Source organism: Sapajus apella, unplaced genomic scaffold (genome assembly GCF_009761245.1).
Source record: "Sapajus apella isolate SASKATOON/1434 unplaced genomic scaffold, GSC_monkey_1.0 scaffold67, whole genome shotgun sequence".
NCBI classification, from domain to species: domain Eukaryota; kingdom Metazoa; phylum Chordata; class Mammalia; order Primates; family Cebidae; genus Sapajus; species Sapajus apella.
The window spans coordinates 11,342,665-11,364,091 of record NW_022437007.1 but is presented as its reverse complement, the minus strand read 5'-3'; the positions used below and the strand labels follow the sequence as shown (position 1 = coordinate 11,364,091).

The 21,427-nt window shown below is 42.9% G+C and overlaps 1 protein-coding gene and 1 long non-coding RNA gene across 2 annotated transcripts in view; one reads left to right on the top strand and one right to left on the bottom strand.

The window, feature by feature from the left end:
• The window catches only part of LOC116530528, a 236,549-nt gene that overhangs the window by 40,223 nt on the left and 174,899 nt on the right, over positions 1-21,427 (top strand). The window lies entirely within an intron of this gene.
• On the bottom strand, positions 11,613-20,277 carry SFRP2 (secreted frizzled related protein 2). The gene is made up of 3 exons (XM_032248622.1): positions 19,308-20,277; positions 16,937-17,017; positions 11,613-12,783 (listed from the first exon to the last, which is right to left on the bottom strand). Exons 1-3 carry the CDS (start codon positions 19,810-19,812, stop codon positions 12,479-12,481), a joined length of 891 nt encoding a protein of 296 aa, XP_032104513.1. The 5' UTR covers positions 19,813-20,277; the 3' UTR covers positions 11,613-12,478.

Below are 21,427 nucleotides of genomic sequence, written 5' to 3'. Positions count from 1 at the left end.
TAAAAATACAAAATTAGCTGGGCATGGTTGTGGGCACCTGTAATCTCAGTTACTCGGGAGGCTGAGGCAGGAGAATCGCTTGAACCTGGAAGGTGGAGGTTGCAGTGAGCCAATTTCGTGCCACTGCACTCCAGCCTGAGCAACAAAGTTAGACTCCATCTCAAAAAAAAAAAAAAAAAAAAAAAAAAAAAAAAAAGAGAGCTCAGTGTGGTACACCTGTAGTCCTGTAGTCCCAGCTACTCAGGAGGTTGAGGTGGGAGGATCTCTGGAGCCCGGGAGGTCCAGGCTGCAGTGAGCTGTGATGCAGCCACTGCACTCCAGCCTGTGCAACAGGGCAAGACTCTTATCAAAAAACAAAACAAAGCAAAAATCTTCAGATTGCTGGGGTTGAGCCCTAGAGTTTCTAATATAGTAGGTCTAGGGTGAGGCCTGAGCATTTGTCTTTTGAACAAGTTTTCAGATGCCCCTGCGGCTGTTGCCTACATCAGAAGACTACCTTGCAGCATGATCAGAGTGTGTTGGAAAGAGTGTCTGAGATGGAGAGAACTTGGGATGCAAGGGCCCAGAAGCTGGAGAAGGCATGATGAATTAAAGAAATAAAAATCATGGTTAACATTGATAGAATGCTCACTGTGGGAAGTAGAAAAGTTCCACTTCAAAGTTTCCTTTCTTGTTAAATAGTAATCATAAGCGTTAGAAATAATAGCTTGTTTTAAACACTTTCTTCAAAGTCTTCTTGCTTTTTGTTAGTAACTCTTTGTTAAGCTCTATTCTATGTAGCTGTTAGGCATGCTCACAGGCAGATAGTACGTTCTATGTCTTTATACTTTAACCAAGATATTTATGCTATTACCTTTCTAACTCCTTTGGCAAGCAACTTCCTATCCCTTCCTTATTTGGCTTTCCTCTTTTCCTTTTATTCTCCATTGCCTTTACCTATTCAAGAAAGTTTTAAGTTAGTCAATTGGGTTCAGTTAGACTGTGAGGTCTGGCTCCAACCAATGACGATCAGACACAGCAGTGAGGATGACCCCAAATGCTTAAGTGATAAATACATCTGCTTTTCCTTTGTTCATTGTGTTCTTGTGGCAAGACTGCTGGCAAGGGTAGTCTTTCTGCAGGAAGTAAAGATTGCCTTGCTGAAAGATCCTTTGTCTCAGTGCTGACTTTTCTTTGCAGCACTGAAAATTTACATATAACACTTAGCATGTGTCAGGGGCCGTCCTGAGCACTCTACCTGTGTTAGTTCATTCAGTCTTCCTGACAACCCTGTGAGGTGGGCATTGTGGCTGTCTCCGTTTTACACAGGAAAGCACTGAAGCACAGAGAGGTCCAGAAGTTTGTTCAAGTTTTGAAGCTATTAGGTGAGGCAGTGGGAATTTGAACCCAGAGAAAACTGACTTGATGGTCTGGGTTCTTAGTCTCTCAAGGAAGTAGTTGTGAAGGTCAGCAAGGGCTAGATCCCTCAGATCCACGTAAATCATATTAAACAGTTTGGACTGTAGCCTCAGGAGAATGGGAAGCCATTACCGAGTTTTAAGCCAGAAAATGACATTACCAGACTTGCCTTTTGGCTTCAAGAATGGGGAGGAGGGCTATGACTATAACTCAAGACAGAAAGACCAGTCAGAGAGCTATTGCTGCAGTTTCAGCTCTAAAGATGACAATAGCCTTGGTGGTGAGAGTGAGTGTGTGCAGGGATGGAGTGGAGGGGAGATGGAGAGATGTGTTTGGGTTTGGGAGTTCTAGGTAGTAGAATCTATTGTATTTGACTGATCTCCACGGATGGTGCCCAGGCATGCAGCTTGGGCAGTGTAGCATTTGGGCAGACAGTGCTGCCATCGCTGAGAATGGGAATATTGAAAGAACAGCAGATTTGGGGAGACAAAAATAGTGGGTTCATTTGGACATGTGTTACATCTCTACCTATCTTGTGGCCTGCCTTCATGTGGCAAAAGCCATTTTTTTCTCTCCAACCTAGGATATTTTCACATTCATCTGGTTTCTTCCAAGGCAGCAAAATAATAAAATGAAAATGGTCCAGATGGAAATGGATGTTCCCTTTCTGGAAAATTCCAACCTGCTATTATTATCTAAGTTTTAAGTGTCTGATTTGAAACTCTCCTGATTGGTTGGCACCAAAAAGACCTACATACTTCACTGGAGACCCATGTATGCAAAAAGGTATCATCTTCCTTCTAGCTTCAGCTCAGTAATCATATCAGAATAAAACTCAAAGTGCATTTCTCCCCCATCGGTAATGATGGCTTTGATCTGATCTGTTCTGCTCTTATACCTGGTTTCGTCAATGATCAAATTGCAGATATTCAGAACGAAGGTCTCATTTCCTAGTAAGTTAGGCAACATTTTCTGGAGTAGTTCACTGAACCAAGGTTAATTAATTTGAAATTTTGTTTTGCAAATCCAATGGTTGGCAGTTGACTCTGTCTTCGTCCTGAAATAGATGAACTGTATTCTGCTGCTTGACAGTAATCTCTTTGGCATTTTAGCTGTAGTCTGTGCATCCTCCCTCATGTCCTGCAATCTAGAGTCCTGAAGTGGTTGTAAGGATGCAATGGAATAAATTAGCTAATGTGGTAAATGTGTTTGAGAAATAAAGTGGCGTCAAGAATCGCTGGTCAGTTGATTGTGATATTTAGTGCAGGAATCAACAAACAGACTCAAGGAATAGAATAGAAAGACTCCAAATGGGTGCCCGTATTTATGGAAGACTACTTTTATGAGAGGAGTGGCAAATCAGCAGAAAAAATTTTATTAGTATTTGGTTTATCCATAAGAAAAAAGAATTATACTATACCAACACAAAACTGATGGTGGGAAAGCAAGAGTTTAAGATGATCTAAAAGAATGTTTTTATGATCTCAAGATAAGAAAAGAAACAAGACACACAAAGAAGAAATTGCAAAGAAAAAATGTTAGCCTCTATTATAACAAAAAATTTCTGTACCGTAGAAACTTGTCATTAAAAAAGAGGCAAGCCATGAACCAGAGTATATTTGTATATATCTCATTGACGAAGGACTAGTACTCAGAATAAGTAGAACTGCTAGAAATTAATTTTTAGAAAGCATAGATCAATAGAAATGGGCGAGGGATATAAATAAACTTGTAGACATAAAATTATGAGACTTTAAAAATAATCTTAAGGGAATTAATGATTAAATTTATGAATACGTGGATTAATTCAGAGTGCATACATTACAGGAATGCTTGTATATGTTTAGTTACTTGTGCTGCTGTGGTTCTCTTCAGCCTTCCTACCTGCAGACCACTCAGCAAATTTCCCCTTTCTCCTCCATTTTCTTGGGGCCACCAAAGCAGCCTGGGCCAATGGTGCCACCTAATGGTTAGATCTTGCAGAATTCCCTGTATTGTTTCACAAATGATGTTTTTCAAGTAGCTTCCTTTTTCAATTTACTCCTTTCCTCTTTTCTCATCTTTTTTCATATACCTTACACAGATATTCTCATGCCTTTCTAATGTCGACAGACAAATGTGCATTTGATCCCCAGCATTAAGCTAAAATAAATAATTTAGAATGTCTTCAGCCAGATGCAGTGCTGGTTACATGTGGGGTAGGATGGCAGAGGGAGAGTCCAGGCAACTGGCAGAACTTCTCCTCTGTGAAGGGGATAGCAACAGTAGGTTCATCTAAATAGGGGAAGGGCAGGAAGGTCTAAATCCATCTAGGCTGTGTGAATATCCAAGAGCTTGTCTGATCTCAGAAATCAGTATGAAAAAGACACTGAACTTTCTGGACTCCAGTGATTCTTGGGGCCCGGGGTAGCTTTGTCATAAATAGGAATAATCACCCAAGAGGGGAGGGACGCTGAAGTCAGATCCCACCTTGGCTGATGAAATAGCTGCATAAGAAGACCAGGCTAACTTCAGTCATCCTAACCTTCCATTCCACCCCCTCCCCAGACTCCTTTCTGGGTACTAGGGTGGTCTTCATGTGCAGACCTAGCCCCTTAGAATTGGCAGAAATCCTGCAAGTTGGTCTGATTCCCAACTGTCAGGGTTCCTGACTTACAGTCCCAGTTTTCCCTGGCCCCTCTGCCTAACTGGATAGACATTTTCATCTTCCTTTAATTAAATCTGTTTTTGCTTAAACACTAGTACTCAAGACAAATGAAAGATACTTTATTTTTTATCTCATCCTTTAATTATTAGTATTGTAACATTATTGATTTCCACTCTTTTGGACTAAAATGTATGGTGTTTAGCTATATTATGGTTGCATGGCTTTTTGTGAGCTGGCTTTAGCCCTAATTGCCGTTTATAACATTGCTTCTATGGGAAAGCGCATTCTGCCTTTCAGACCACAACCTTCCAAATGCATGTTTGGAACACAATTTGTTTGTAAACTGGGAACCATCAGAATTAATGTCTCTTGGCCCAGGGCAGCCCCACAACCAAATGACATGTGGTTTAAGGTTCGTGTAACAGGCGGTTCATTTAAATAATGTTAGCTGGGACTCAGCTCTCAGGTTCTCAGATTTCTGGTTAATTTTGAGTGGAAGAGGCAGCAGAGTCGTAGCAGTCAGTGTTTGCAGGGTGCTCCCTGCTCCCCATTGAGTAATGGCACATTCTTTCTTTTAATGGTTTACCCTGCAGGTTTTAGGATTGAGCCTCTTCTGAGAGCAAGCTTTTCAGTTCTGTTGAACAATTGATCTTGAAAAAGAAGAACTCCTTTTAAAAAACAACCATACTTTCAAGCCTGGAAGTTCAGCTAGGGTCATTCCAGTTTATTGAATGCAGGGGCCCTCTCAGCAGGAGGGAAAACCACATTTAAATCCTTGATGGGGCTCCTTCTCCTCTACTCTCCTTGTCTTCCTTTCCCCAGTGCTGCCTCTAAGAAGTTTTCTTCGTTACTAAGTTAGAAGCCAGACAGCCCATCCCAGGCAAGCTGATCTCCACTGTCCTAGCTATAAAAAGAGTTAATATTTATCAAACACCAACAGTGTGCCAAGGCACTGGCTAAGTGTGATGTATGTCTGATATCATTTAATCCTCAAAAGGACTCCTAATGGTAGGTATCACCATCCAGGTTTACAGATGAAGACATTTAAGTCAAAAGAGATGAGTTGCTTTATCTAAGAATGTATAGCAGCAACCACTGCTGTTCCAGTGCCCTAACCCCTAGGTTGTGTGGGGAGGCCCATTGCTTCACTGGAGGTGCTCCCAGGAAACCCTGTCCTGATACCGTGTCCTGTGTTTTTCATTTCTAGGTAAGACGAAGGACTTGCCCTCATAATTCCTATTCTTCAGGTTAATTGCCAGAGGTGCAAGATCATGTGCACCTCTGTCCCAAAAAGTCACATTCTGGTGAAAGAAAAATACTAATACAGCTAGAGCTCAACTTACGACCACGGTCGGGACTGCGGACCGGTAGTAACACGATTTGGTCGTAAGCTGAGTAGGCTATATGTACAGTTGAAATGGTGCACCCGGAGTTGGTAGTGCTGCCGGAAGCAGGTCCGCACTGTCATATGCCCAGCTGGGCAACGTTTGCGCTGCCAGACGCAGAGCAGTCGTGGCTAGCGATTGTGGTCGTAAACTCGAATGGTCGTAAATTGCATAGGTGGTAAGTTGATCAATACCTGTATTCATATTTTCTCTTGAAGAGCACACGGTTATTTTTGCCCTCCAGTGTGTACTTCTGGCCTGACTTCTTACTCTGCTTCCTACCCATGAAGAGAGATAAAACATTTTACACTCCTGAATAGTGCCAGGTGCTTTACCTATATTTAATCCTAAAACAACACTACTGAGGTGGGAGAATACGGTCTGAAGTCAGGGAACCTAAGGCTAATTCAGGCAAACTTCCTGGAACTGAATTAGAAGGAAGAGCCTGCAGTCTGGCCTACTATTGGTCCATTCTAGGACCTTCATTTGCATAAGGCACAAATTCATGCCAGCCTCTGATTGACCACAGACAAAACCTGCACTCTGCCCTATGAGTGGTCCATTCTAGGACCTTCATTTGCATAGGGCGCCAATCATAGCAGCCGTGGATTGGCTGCAGGCCAATTCACTTTGGCCTCTAATTGGCGGTGAGGCAGCCCTTCCTTTATGTGTGGTGTAACCAATGAGAGACCTCTAGAGGGTACTGAAAACCCAGAAGACTTTGCTACCGGGACTCTTGAGATACTTGCAGGGGCTGCTGCCTTTCTGTGGAGTTCGCTTCTATTGCCTTCCACTTCAATAAATATAGGCTTTCGTTGCTTGCCTGTGGGTGCTGTTCAATTCTTTGTTGAATGCACCAAGAACCAGGACAACTCATGATTAGGACCTTCCACTCAGTACCAGGTAGGTTATTACTATTTTACAAATAAGGATGAAGAAGGACTTCTGGGCCATCCCCTCTGCTTGTAAAGCCCTTTCTCTTCCTCATTTAAATCTGCCAAAGTCCCACACCTCCTCGGTTCCCTCCCCAAGCTTTCCCAGAACTCTGTGGCAATATATCTCTCAGCCCTTTGCTCCCAAAACTTTTGGCATCTGCCTCTGTTCCAGACTGCTTTGTCTTCAAGGTGCTGGTGTGTCTCTGTCAGCCACCCACTACAAACCCATGGAGAGCAGAGACCCTCTTCCAATCATGCTTCATTGCACTGCTACAGCTAGCAAACACCTGGTCTGGAGCCAAATAGAATGGGTGATCCTGCCCCCAGACCCCCACTGGCTTATTCAGGGAGAGTGAGAACAGGTGGTTTTCCTTAGCTCACCACCTGCAGAGTTTCCTCCAGGAAGGAGGGGGAGGGTGTCAGTGTAGCCACAGCCTTTCCTTATCTACCCATTACAGGCCCATTGAGAACTGGCACAGGATACAGACTTTAAATATGAAAAGAGGTGTAAAATGTGTTTTTCAATTTGCAATTGCAAAAATATGAAACCAGGCCAAACCAGCATCAATCAATGAGTGGATAAAGAAACTGTGGTATATACATACACAATGGAATACTACTCAGCTATGAAAAGGAATGAATCAGTGGCATTTGCAGCAACCTGGATGGGATTGGATACCATTATTCTAAGTGAAGTAACTCAGGAATGGAAAACCAAACATTGTATTTTCTCACTCATAAGTGGGAGCCAAGCTATGAGGATGAAAAGACATAAGAATGATATGATGGACTTTGGGGATTCAAGGGGAGAGGGTGGGAAGGTGTTGAGGGGTAAAAGATACAAATTGAGTTCACAGTATACTGCTTGGGTGCTGGGTGCATCATAATCTCGCAAATCACCGCTGAAGAATTTACTGATGTAGTCAAATACCACCTGTTCCCCAAAAACCTATAAAAATTGTTTTAAGATGTGCTCTTAATTCCACACAGTGCAGAATGAGTGTATACGCCCTAAATACTATTATATAATATAATAGTATTTATATTTATATTTAAATATAGTATTTATATTTATAACAGTATTTATATAATAGTATTTAAATCTATATTTATAATAGTATTTGTATAATATAATATTTAGAGCGTATACACTCATTCTGCACTGCGTGGAATTAAGAGCACATCTTAAAACAATTTTTATAGGTTTTTGGGGAACAGGTGATATTTGACTACAGCAGTAAATTCTTTAGTGGTGATTTGTGAGATTATTTATATATATATAATATATATATAAATAATATATTTATATATATAATATATATAAATAATATATATATATAAATAATATATATATGTTACTTTATAATACTCATATTTTATAATTATTATAAGCATCTACTTCTTATTTTACAATTTCTTACTCAAAATGGGATATACTTTTGCCATCACTTAGAGATGCCAAGATATGGCTGGGAGAAGGCAAGCAGTGCAAAGGACAAGGTCTGGGTCTGCTCTGTCCTACCTGTTCTCTTAGCCTTGCATTGAATGAACATAAATGTTGGTATTCAGCCATGTAACTGCTAACAATATGTGGCACAAGTGAGTATTGGAGATACAGTTGCTTTTTAAGCTTATCCTGTAAAATGCAGTTATTCTAACACTTTGCAGAATAGCTGGAATAGTGCACACAGGGAAATAAAACACATATTTACATTATTTGGGACTATCAGAGAAATGGAATATCAGTGTTTTTGTTTTTTCTTGTTGTTGGCTTTGCCTTTTCTTTGGAAAGGATTTCAAATATTCCAGGTTACTCAGTGGTTAAAAAAAAAATTTTGTGCTAGGCATGCTATCTAAATATGAATTTTTTTTTTTTTTTTTAGACAGAGTCTTGTTCTGTCACTTAGGCTGGAATGCTGTGGCACGACCTCGGCTCACTGCTACCTCTGCCTTTTGGGTTCAAGTTATTCTCCAGCCTCAGGCTGCGTGTGTTCTTTGTCTGGTTTAAGTATTAGGGAAGTACTAGTCTCATAAAACAAATTGGGAAGCATCCCTTCCTCTTCTGTTTTCTGGAAGAGATTGTGTAAAATTGCTAGCTTGTTCTTAGTGTTAGTGCTTGCTTTCTTTTTTTTTTTTTTTGAGATGAACTCTCTGTCAGCAGGCTGGAGTGCAGTGGTGCAATCTCAGCTCACTGCAACCTCCACCTCCTGGGTTCAAGCGATTCTCCTGCCTCAGTCTCCCAAGTAGCTGGGATTACAGGTGCCTACCACCATGCCAGGCTAATGTTTTTGTATTTTTAGCAGAGATGGGGTTTTACATGTTGTCCAGGATGGTCCTGATCTTCTGACCTTGTGATCCACCGGCCTCGGCCTCCCAAATTGCTGGGATTACAGGAGTGGCCCAGCCTGTTAGTTCTTTTTTAAATGTTTGGTAAAATTATCCATTGAAACTTTCTGGGCCTGGAGATTTTGGTTTTTGATGTTATTTTAATATGAACTTATTGGTACCCATTAGAACAAATGGGGCCCAGGAAGACTGTGGTTAGGAGTGTCTGGGAAGGTTTGGGTTTCAGTTACTGTTGTCTGTCTTCCATTAGATAATGAGCTTCTTGAGGGTAGCCATCATGCGTTGGTCATCATCGGAACCCCAGCACCTAGGACAGTGCCTAGCACATAGGGAGTACTCAGTGTAAGGTTGCTGAGTAATGGAACTGACTCTCAGGACTTTGATTGTTGCAGACTGGAACGCTGATGCTTCTTAGGGAAGCCAGGGAGAAGAGGGCAGGACAAAAATGCCTGGGTCTTCTTTTATGGGTGGAAAAGTCTCTTTGGAAGAAGAGAGAAGTAGGTAATATTTGTGATCTCATTCTTCCTCTTGCCTGCCTTAACTGCTACCATTCAGGGCCTGAGCAACCCATTATACCAAGAAGCTGGTGTGTGGGCACTGGTGGTGGGGAAGAACAGATGCAAACTGGTGCTTCTTCCTGTTGTGGGTGTCTTCAGACACTGAAACAAGCTCTCAGAACCGTCCTCAACATAGAGGATGGAAAGGAGATGAGAATTATAAGCTCAGCCATCACTTACTGAGTAATAGTTCTTAACTATTTATAGATGAGAAGACTTGGGGTTGAAAAAACTATTGACTTGCCTAGGTCTCTCTGAATTTCGAAAGCTACCCCAACGAACTTGACATTTCTACTGCAGTTTCTCGTCTATTAAGTGGTTTATTTTGATATACTTTAGATTATACAGCTGTAGAAAATTTTGTACCAGTTACTGACACTAAGCTCTAGTGCTTTTCTCATTTCATAATGTAAAATATTAATGGTTGCTCTGAATTGGAACATCTTGAGACAGATTCTTTGATTTTTCCTTCTAACACTATCTGCATTAACTGATACCTTTATTAATTGAACCTTTTTAGCACTTACCTATGTGTATCAGTCTCTGGACAGTAATGGAATGCATTTTAAAGTATTTTGTTTTATTATGTTTAATTATAATTCGTTTGAGTATAATTTATTTAATCATTTTGCAAATTGAGAATTTAATGTTATTGATTATAAAATCCATGGGTCTTATGCTAGATTTGTTTGTAGTGTCTATAGCAATACCTTCAGCATAATATTGCACAATGTCATTGTTGATTTGTCCATCTGTAAAACTAATGATAGTTAATTTCTAAGGCGCCGTCCAAAAAGAAGATATTTTGGTTCAACTTATTGAAAGTTCTCTTCTTATAAGTACCTTTACCCAGATCCTAATCTCCACTTAAACCAAACATTCTATTTTCTACTCAAGTTAACCACTCCCTCTTCTATGCCATTCCTGGCACATGTACACATCTCCCTCTTAACATAGAGCATTGGGGTTATTTGTTTGGACGCCTCTCTTCCTTACTGGATTATGAGTTCCTTTTGGGAAGGATTCATCTGTGCATTACCAGTGCCTAACACAATCCCTGTGGAATACAAGCTGAAGGAGGGCAGAAATATTGTGTAATTACCATCCAGACCGGTGTCTGGCATTTGGGTAAAATACTCAATGCACATTTACTGAATGAATAAGCTAATGTTAATAGTTTATGCTTAATAGTTGCTGAGTTAATAAATTAATTTGTATTTGTGCAATGTGTTTCATAAGCAAAAATCAAACTGTTCAATAATCCAGATTCAGTGACTGCATGAGGGATACATATACCAGGATTTGCTTTTCAAGGTAACCATCCATTAAGTGCATTGAAAACTTGATAGTAAACAAGAGTTGAAAGATAAAAAGGTCAGTCAAATTGTCATTTAATGAGAGAATAAAAAATCAGGAATTGCTATAGTTTGAATGTGTCCCCTAAAATTCATGTATTGGGAAGTTAATCTCCAATGCAACAGGATTGAGAGGTGAGACCTTTAAGAAATGATTAAGTCATAGTGATTCTGCCCTCCTGAATAAATTAATGCCATTATTGCAGGTGTGGGTTATTTACTGTGGGAGCGGGTTCCTGATAAAAGAGGCTAGAGGGAGTTTATTCATCCTTCTGCCATGTGAGGACATAGTGAGAAGGCACCATCTGTGAAGCAGAGAGCCCTCATTAAATACAGAAATCTGCTACCACCTTGATCTTGGACTTTGCAGCCTCCCGAACTGTGAGAAATAAGTTTCTGTTGTTTTATAAACTACCCAGTCTAAGGTATTTTGTTACCGCAGTCAGAAAGGACTAAGAGACATTTACTGGACAGATGTCTATCTCTCCCTTTTTATCCTAATTCAAGTTTTCACCATCCTCTTCCTCCTCCTTGCATTCCAGTGGATACTCTCCAAATCATAGCTCTCTTTATCTGAGAGATTTGAGTGAAGGAAGGAATTAGTATTTTTGCAATGGTTATTCTCTTTCGGTATGAAAAATCTCAGGAAATGAACAGCACAATTCTAAGGCTCATAAACCCTAAGTATAGGGTAGTGTTGCCACATAGCTGCATGTGGACTGCTCAGAAGGGTCAAAAAAAGGTAACGCCTTTCCAGAGCTTAGAAATTTCTGCTTCTTTAGAGTCAGCAACAGTGGAATCTGTGAGATGTGGGGCATGAGAAAGGAGGGCAGTGATGGTTGGGTGGTGGAGGCGGAGACACTTTCTGAGTCACTTGAGAAGCAGACCACTTTAAACTGCTGGAGGGCTGGGCTCATGGAAGGAAGTGACCACTCATGCATAGCTCCCTTCCCAGTTCGTTTTACTAAGACAAGACAGAAGACAATGAATAGGTAAAACAGGATGTAAAGTTTATATATAAGAATATAATGTTTATCTGAAATATTTACAGTGTTGGTTAAAGCAATATTTTTACAACTTTTAAAGGTAAACTACTATGTATATTACAGGTAAGCTACACTGGGTTTAATTTGCCAAAGCTAAGTAAGAAATGTTTTAAACAAAGCTTAAAGTACTCAAGTCAGTTATGAAATTTATATCTTTTACTCTTTACTTGAAGAAATCATACTATAGAAATGGTTAATGTGCTTTTAATAAATGGAAGTACTGTAGCTGGAATGTGATACAGGTAACAGTTTAAGTCCCCAATGAGGGTATAAAATGGTGAATTGTCATAAGACTTAGACACCGAGTCTCAGTCTGGAGCCGATGAAGATGTTGAGATATCAGCCAGCTTTATCTCAACGGGGTTTGTGACCCATAAGTTTGGGCCATAGAGGAAACTGAAGCAATTTGCATGTTGAGACAACCTCAGTGGGAAGTGAAAATCAGCTGACTCAAACCACACAACAACAACCAGACCCAAGTCACAGTTGCATCTATTCAAAACTAGCTTTAAAGTGAGCTATTTTTAAACTTCATACTAATATTCATGATTTTATTAGTTTGACTATTTCTACAAGATTTGGGTGGGCTTTTCCTCTATGTGAAAACAGCTATCCACTCCCGTGGCCTCCTAGGGCCTTATAACTCAGGAAACACTGGGGATGCAAACGTGCAAAAGTCAGGGGGAAGCTGCCCAGGTTGAGGCTGGAGCAGCTGGGACTGTGCTTGGGAAACGGGAGTTGAGGTCTCCGAGCAGAAATGGTCAGCCGTGCTCTGGAGCAGGCCTGTCGGAGCCATCAGGTTGCCGGGACTAGCATTGCAGCTTGCGGATGCTGCGGGAGATACGCTTGAACTCTCTCTGCCCCTTCTGCCACCGCTTCACCGAGGTAATCACCAGCTCGCCACCCTGCTTCTGTCCCATGACCAGATAGGGCGCATTGATGTCGTTCATCTCCTCACAGGTGCACTGCAAACTGTCTTTAAGCCACAGCACCGATTTCTTGAGGTCCTTTTCGGACACACCGTTCAGCTTGTAAATGGTCTTGCTCTTGGTTTCCAGGATGATTTTGGTATCACCATTGATGTAGGTTATCTCCTTCACTTTTATTTTCAGCGCTATGAAGACAAGAGAGGGCAGAAAGAATCATGCCAGTTATAATGAGGGAATGCAGTAGACCTCCCCCCATTCTGCCTGCTCGTGTGACTTGGCCTGGGCAGGGAAAGAGTTCCTAAAGCGAATGGGACTCTCAGAGGCTGCAGGTCGGGGGTTGGGAGCTAGGGGCAGCAGGTGGCTCCATTGCTAAAGCCTCAAAGCATTTGCCAAGCACTTTGTTTCCAATCAGCCATTCTTTCAAAACTCTTTCTCTTTGCGGGACTCAATTAACTTTTCTTCTGGTTTCCTCACCCACCCTTGTGTTTGTTGGAAGGTTGCATGTGGTGCCTGCTCTCCCCAACAAATGGCTTTCTCTACTGGAAACTTCAGCATGAAAAGAAGTGCCTGACTCTTAGGTGAAACGTGATCCTTCTGTGGCCATAAACTTTAAACTCAATTTATTATATAGGAGAGGTTTTTGGACAAACCTGTAAGAAAACTGTATCACACAATCATTGTTTTCTAAAGAACAGGTTACAGGGAAGGAGAATTGATCTTACAGCTACATTTGATTTGGTAAAGCAACTAGGAGAAAAAATATGCAAGTCTGTTTTTAAGAGCACAACATGTTTAGTCATAGAAGTGTTTTTCTGAAGACCTCATCCTCATATGCTCTCATTTGCCTGTCCAAGGCCAAGGCATTTACAGATCATATATATACTGTTCCCAAAATGTATATGTAGGCTCATTAGAACGCAAAGACCAAAAGTAAGTGGTTTACTATAAAGGACACGTTTCATAGTCATGAACAGCATGCTCTGGGAAAGAAAGTCCTACAAACATACATGCTGCAATTAAATTTCAAGACTCCATGAAAGCAGGAAAAGAATAGAATTTTAACGTTAGAAGGGATCATCCCAAAAGTCTCTTGTTAGTACACAAAGAATCTTAAATCTAGAGAAGTTTAGTGACTTGCCCGAGGTCACCCAGTGTAGGTTGTTTTACTTGAACTCCGGCTGCCAAACCTTCTGTAATGCCACTGTGGTGTCCTGAGGCAATGTCATTGTTTTTGTATTGGTTGCAGCATAAATTTGCCCAGCTGCAATGTGTCCTAAGACCCTGGGTACCACTGACAACTGTTCTGTGTAGATGATGTGTAAGGATGACTTCCTGACTTTGATGGAGTTTAATCTCATGTTTAAATTGGTAACAGAGGAAGATTTTTCTGTGTTGTGTGTAATTGTTTGAGGTTTTTTTTTCTTTTTGATATCAGAAAGGGAACTTGAGTATGGCTTTCTAGTCAACCAGGAAATTCTAGAAGCTCAATCAGGTAAATCAAAGATGCTATGACTTGGCCAACCATGGTTTTGTCTGATATGATATGCATCTGAACTGTGGTACTGAGTTCTCAGAGTTTATGAGACTCAAGTCATGGAATAAGCCATGCTTGCGGAACTGTTGCATGCTCCTGTGTCCTCTGCATTGGGAGTGGGTGTTGGAAGACCTCACCATAGTAAGAGAAATGGACTGATTACACATTAACTGAGAGCCTTGTCTGTAATACAATAGGGCATATAAAAGATTTCACCTGGCTAAATGAAACATTCTCGAGCTCCAAACATCAGAAAAACCATCACTTTTAACGAGGAGGAAGATTTGTGAGTCATCTTTGTCTAGCTCTAAAATAACTAATTTTGCAAATGTTTATCACGAGAAAAACATTAGGGATTTTCTCCTTGGATTTTCAGCTAGATCCCAAACAGAGAGAATCAAAGCCCCTACAGAACCTTTCCTGCCCTTGAGGATGTGACTGGGATGCAAGATGTGATAGGAGGCAGAGGTGATGATACTTTCTGTTCCAGCAATAGGTTGTATATATAGGAAGGTAGTTCTGAACCATTTTTTACTCACCAGTACTTGCACCATTGAAGTAAGGAGGGGTATTACATTTCCCTTGTACTTCAGGAGCACAGTAGGGATGAGGGTGATGCCTTCTCAGATTAGTCAAGTCAAATAAATCAGATTTCTATGCTTGTTCCTTCTACTCTTCCATTATTCTCAAAGAACAGAGGCAAGATAGAATAGTGCTTACAAACCAAGAATCTATGATGCAGTTCTTGAAATTCTGATACTTTATCCCTCTTTGGGTCAAAAGGAGAGTGAAGAAATAGAAACCAACTTTGTGAGGTATCTATACTTGTGATACTTAAAGTGTGATAACTTCTATGTTGTTTTGAAAAGTTTTCCCTCTGTAAGGACAGGGCACACTGGGGCACACAGGCATCCATGTTTTGGCTCAGGTCTTGATTGGTGCATCCTTAGAAAGGGGGTCTTCTGTAAGGTCAGCCACAAAGCAAGCAAGTAATAGGGGTGTGTGTGTGTGTGTGTGTGTTTTCTCAAAGCCAACTGTTTTGGAGCTCCACAATATAAAAATCACCTTTTCATGGAAGTCAGGAAGGATCTGTTTTATATGTAGTACAAAGGATATAAACTACTAGAAGAACATGATATTTTATAGACTTTTAATAGAAATCTTATATAAATGATATTGTTCTATCTTGTCCATAATGAAGTGATGTAGCATGGGGGCTGAGGACTGTGTTTTGGTAAGGCTCTGGTGACCTGGAATTATCTGCTGCTAATGTACCTGGCCCTCAGCCAGTCTGAAGGCTGTGTACATTTGAGTACAGGCATGTGAAACCCCCTCAGCCCCATTCATGGCTCCTCCAAAGGGTAACGGTTGCTAAGGACTTTCAGCTACCTCCCTTCTTTCTCCATCCTCAGCAGTGTGAAGCCTTTTTCAACACTGGGGCTATGGTGGTTCTGGGACCAGTCATAGTTAAACCCAGGACAGTTTCTGGAAGAGACCTGGAGCTGTCAAAGAGCAGGGATTAGATGGTTCCAGAGTTTTAGGGACCTGACCAGGCCTGAGATTTCTGGGATGGAAAGGTAAGGAGAGTAGTAGCTGGAGTGATTTCCCTCAGTCTCGAGGACTATGTTGAGTATGTAGAAATGTTAATATGGGTCTATTAGACTCCATTATTGATTGACAGAACAGGGAACGTATCTGTTTATGAGTAAGTTCAGTCTTGTGTCTGAACAAATATTTTTAAAAAGGTACCAAAAATTCCCAACACACCAAAAGGTGCCTGCCCTTTTGGTGTGTTGGGAAAAGGGTAAAAGCAAGAATGCCTCTGGGTAAAGTTCCTGGTCATTCATTCCCAACTCTGAATTTAGCATTGATCCTGTGTCTAGCTAGGATCCTCTTCTGACCTGAGAGGCCTGACGTCAGCAGATGAGGTGCTGGTGGAGTTGTATGCAGACAAGTCCCAGCTCACTTTTCCCTTAGCTTCTCTTCAGGGGAGTGACTTACAACTTACGGAACATATCACGTTTGTTTTTTAATTGTCCCCAAACACCAGGGCATCATGGCATCTTTCATGTATCCTGCTAAAGTCAATGTCTAGGCTTTTTTTTCTTTCTAACAAAACTGTGGCTAGTGTGTCTAGACTTATTCGTACAAAACTTTACAAAAGCCTTCTTTTATAAGGGATTTTAAGATGGTGTTTCAAGGTTGTTGGGTGTTCCATGTTAAGTGTCTTCCCAGTAAACCATTCTTCTTTTTAAATTTAAGGAACCCCTCCTTGACAAATTAATAATCAGTGCCTTGGATATATCCACTAATGCTAGAACACAGAGGAGCAAATCATGATGGCTTATAAAGAAAGTAAAAATACTTTAATTTGATAGCAGAGTAAGTTTTTATTTGTGGCCAATTTAATGCCTTGAATCTGTTTGGCTGGGGCTAATTACACTTCCATTTCTGGTGCACATGTTAAGTAATCAAAAGAAAACAGGACTTGGGAGTATGCCTGTCAGCAAAAATAAATAAATAAGATTGAAAATGTGCTATTGAAAATTGTTAATCTGAATAATTCTCATTATTTGATTGGCTTATTAGAACAATGAGTCTCACCTAACAAGATACAACTCAATAATACTAGACAGTTACATAAGAAGGAAATCAGGATAGATCAAGTTGGATGATTTTGGGAATCACGATCTAGAATGGTGTTTCACTCAACCTTTATCTAGCAACATCATAATGATTTCTACCTTGAAGTTTTACTGGTAAATAAAACTTCTGGGTATGAAATCTGTTGTTGTATTACTTACCAAAATCATTTTTACAAAGTGTTTCCATTATGTCGTTGTCATCATCGTTTTTAGTTTTGCAGGCTTCACATACCTTTGGAGCTAGAAATGTGAAAAACAGTCTTTAGTAAGTTTGCTTAAAAGGGAAACAGCAGGTGGCGTTTGTAAACAACTCAAAAGTACTTACCCAGTTGAAAGTAGCAATTGTCCTATTTAATCGCAACTTCTGCCTCCTCTATAAAATTAGGATCACTCAATCCTAAGAAAGTTCCCCCATGCTTCTCATTTGTTTGGGGGCTGGGGAGCAAAATGAGCACACCCATATGTTGTGTTTAATAAATGATAACTCTCCAAAGGAGTTGTGAGAAGAGTGTACGAGTGTGTGTAGTTAAAGTTAACTGAGACAGGGTGCAGCTTTTCAGCTCATCCTCCCAACCCCTGGGAAATTCAGTAAGAAAAAGTTATTCCCAAAGCCTTTTGAAGGAGAAAGCACCCAAGGAAACAAAGATCCTTGAGGCGTTTGGGAAAACTGGTAACTATAAAATATAGCCAGAAAATTATCTTTCTCAGCCATAGGACACCAGTGTAGCTGGCTCTACTCGGCAGAGCTCTGTATGTCAGGGGGGCCAAGTTTGGCCTGGGAGGGGAGACTGGCTAATGTTCCACATCTGGGATGTTTCCACCTTGAAAACACATCTCACTAATTACAACAGCCTCCTCGAAGTGGTTCTGTGTCACCTTGTGCCTTCTGCCAAGATTGTGCTTGAGTCAGGCAGCATTCACTTCATTGTTATCTACAAGCTCCCTGGTGCAGGTTCTTCTTGCCCTTCTTTGTCTATTTCAAACTCTCCAAACAACCAACCAACCAACCAACCTGTTTCTGAAGCTAATCAAAGATGAAGCAAAATGGTTTAGGGGTCTGACCAAACCTAGGGGTTGTGTACTAGCACAATTATCAGAGAGCCTGCTAAAAGCTCTTCTAAGAGTCTGATTTCTTGGGGGAAAGGAAAGAAAGAACAATCATATTTCCTTTCTCTCATTTATGAATATGTTAATGATGTCTTTATGTGGCTTAATAGGAGTTTTATCAAATTAGAAAAATCACAAAGATGGAATTTTGAAGAACGTAAACTTTTATTTTGAAGAAGAAAAGTGGCTTTCAGGAGAAATGTACACTATGTAATGTGACTGCTGATAGTGGAAAGAAATGAAAACAAAAGCAACATACATAAAACTGCCCTTAAGTCCCCTAACCCAAACAAAATCAAACATTTCCAATTAGGAGCTCTCAGAACGTATATAAAATGTTACTAACCTGTATTGGTTGGTCTATGGTATATGTTGGACAAATGTTTGAAAAATGCCAAACATTTGCAATAAATTAGAAATCTAACCAATAAGGTGATTGCAAACTCATGGTCCCTGCCAGGAAAGATTGCTAAAGAACTTTGCATTTGCTTTAACTAATGATGTCTGTAGGAAAACAACTAGAGATTGAAAGGGAGAGGCTGCTGAAGCCCTGAAAGGGATTAGGAAGCTCCCTTTCCCACCCAGGGGACCCAAATCAGCTCAGATGCATTGTATATGTTTTCCTTTCAGAAAAAATATCGAGAGCCCATGAGGTTTTCATTGCTTTGATGGTTTTTGCACAAGAACTCTCCCTCCATTTCTAAAAACTTGGGAATCTCTTTTGCATGATTTTCTCCAGCTAATCAAAACCACTCCTAAGTTAAAAACTGATAGCGATAGAAAGATGATTTCCAGAGATTCCCTTTATGCCCTCTTCCTCAAGTACCTGAGCAGGACAACCAATGCTCAATTTTCCACACGCTCGGTGCCAGTCCCGGTTATGTTTTCAAAACCTAAATTGGCAAAGGACAAAAAGTACCTTAAAAGGTTATCTGTGTGTGCATCGTGGTTCTCCTGCCTGTGCGGGAAATGTTCCTGTGACTAGAATCCTGCCCAGTGATAAGAAGGTGCAGAATAGGGCTGAGCGAGGGGCCTCTGGCCAGAATGCTCACCACCTACTTTTCCACCCAACACCTCTTCCAAGGCTCTCAGAGCGAGGCCCCAGTGCTAGCATCTTTAACCATAATCATATATCTATTTTTTTGAGCCGCCATTCAGTTCTTCGTTTACTTTCTCTTTATTATTTTTTAAAAACTGCTTATAACTGGTACAACTCGGGAGGAGAATGCGAGACTTGGGCGGGAGGGAAGAGGTATCTCAAATTTGATACAGGCTTGTGATGACAGACCAGGGCAGGAAGAACTTCTGTCCTTCCTGGTACCGGCACCCCAAGCAGGGATGCATCGGGATGCGTGGCATGGGCGGGATCCCCTGGAAGCGTCTCAGCAGAGCAGGGAGTGGGGAGGCAGCAGGGAAGCCTTACCTTCCTCGGTGGTGGTCGGCAGGACGTGGTCGCTGCTAGCGAGGGGGATGCAAAGGTCGTTGTCCTGGGGGAAACGGCCGCAGTCGAGCATGTCGGGCCAGGGGAAGCCGAAGGCGGACATGACCGGGGCGCAGCGGTCCTTCACCTGCACGCAGAGCGAGTGGCACGGCTGAATGGTCTCGTCTAGGTCGTCGAGGCACACAGGGGCGAAGAGCGAGCACAGGAACTTCTTGGTGTCCGGGTGGCACTGCTTCATGACCAGTGGGATCCAGGCTCCGGCCTGCTCCAGCACCTCCTTCATGGTCTCGTGGCCCAGCAGGTTGGGCAGCCTCATGTTCTGGTACTCGATGCCGTGGCACAGCTGCAGGTTGGTCGGGATGGGCTTGCAATTGCTGCGCTTGTAGGATAAGTCGGGCTGGCCGAAGAGGAAGAGCCCGTGCGCCGAGCCCAGGCAGCAGTGCGGGGCGAGGACGAGCAGCAGCAGCGAGCCAGGGCCCTGCAGCATCGTGGGTGCGCTACCCCCGGGCGGCAGAGGGAGCGGAGCTGGGGAAGGGCTAGCGGCAGGAGTCGGAGCTCGTCCCGGGCCCACCCTCTTCGCTCCGCGCGACTCGGGGGCCTGGAAAGCTGGTAGCGGGCGGCCGGTGAGCGGAGAAGCAGTACTCCGGGAAGACGGCGTGGGCGAGGCGCTGCAAGCCCGCGCGCACCTCCAGGGGTCTCTGAACCGGGGGAGCAGAGTGAGCAGCTGCTGGGGCAAAGCCAGAGTTTTCTTGGCCTTTTTTATGCAAATCTAGAGGAGGGGGGAGCAAGGGAGGAGCCAGTGAAGGGTAATCCGAGGAGGGCTGGTCACTACTTTCTGGGTCTGGTTTTGCGTTGAGAATGCCGCTCACGCGCTTGCTGGAAGGGAATTCTGGCTGCTCCCCCTCCCCAGATGCCTCCGCGCGCCAGCTCTGGGATTGCTTTAAACAACAGACAAACCTGGCCGCTGCGTCCCAACAGTGAGCGAGCAGGGTGCGGGCTGCAGGAGTGGGGGACACGCAGGGCACCCCGCTAGTAGCCTCGCGGCCAGGTCCTGGTGGGAACGCTCCTCATCCCGTGCACCGCCGGGGGCCCTGGTTTGTTTTGCCCCAGCCTGAAGTTTCTGATGGAGCCGCAGGGCTGCCAGCATGGGTGGGAGAGGGAGTGTGTGTGTGTGTGTGTGTGTTGGGGGTGGGAGGGATACGTCCTTGATAGCCATGTGTGTTTGTTGGGGGTGGGGAGGCTGCGTCCCTGGTAGCAGCGGAGCCAGCAGCCCTTGGGCTCTTTGTGCTCTGGGATGGAGCCCGGGACCTGCCTGCCCGAGGCTGCCTTGGCCAACTTCGTTTCCTCTCGAACCTCCAGCCACAGTTCAGCAGGCTGGCGGCGTGCTCCCCACTGCCCTTAAAAAAAGTCATAAATAGATTCGTATGAGCAGAACTTTACATGGAAAACGAAACACCAATAAAGTGGGCTTGTTATTTTGTTGGGAGTGAAAGCCTAGGAAGTTGTCGTGGAAATGCCCCTACAACACCAGTCACACAAGACTGCCCACCATTTCCCCGTTTTGGAGAAGAGACTTTCCCTTCTTAAATGAATGGCATGACTCAATAGTCGAAGGCATCACGGGCTCTAACATACACAGCCGCCCTGGAGTATGGGCCTCCAGGGCACTGTTTGAAAAGACTGGTGGCCAGTACAAAAGACGGGCACAAAAGGTGGGCAGGCTGGGTGGGAGCGAGGTCAGAGGAAGGAGTCCTGCCTAGAGATCCACGAGGGCTAGAATTGCATTCATCCCCTGCGTACCAGGGGGCACCAGGCTGGGCGCTGGGTGTACAGAAATGAACAAACAGGCTGGCCTCTGCTCTCATAGAGCCGGGGATCTAGTGTCTCAGACTACAAACAGTAAGTTCACAGCTGTAAACCGGTAACAGGGTGCCAGGAAAGGGAAAGTGAGTGTGTGTATGTGCACGTGCGTGCGTGCTCTGGGGCTGGAGGTGGGGGGCGGGAGGGTGGGCCCCTTTTGCCTAAACATCCCTAGGCTCCCTTGGGGACCAGAGGCCTTCACCCTCCTCAGCCTCCCTCTTGCGGAGGCTGTGAGGAAAGCC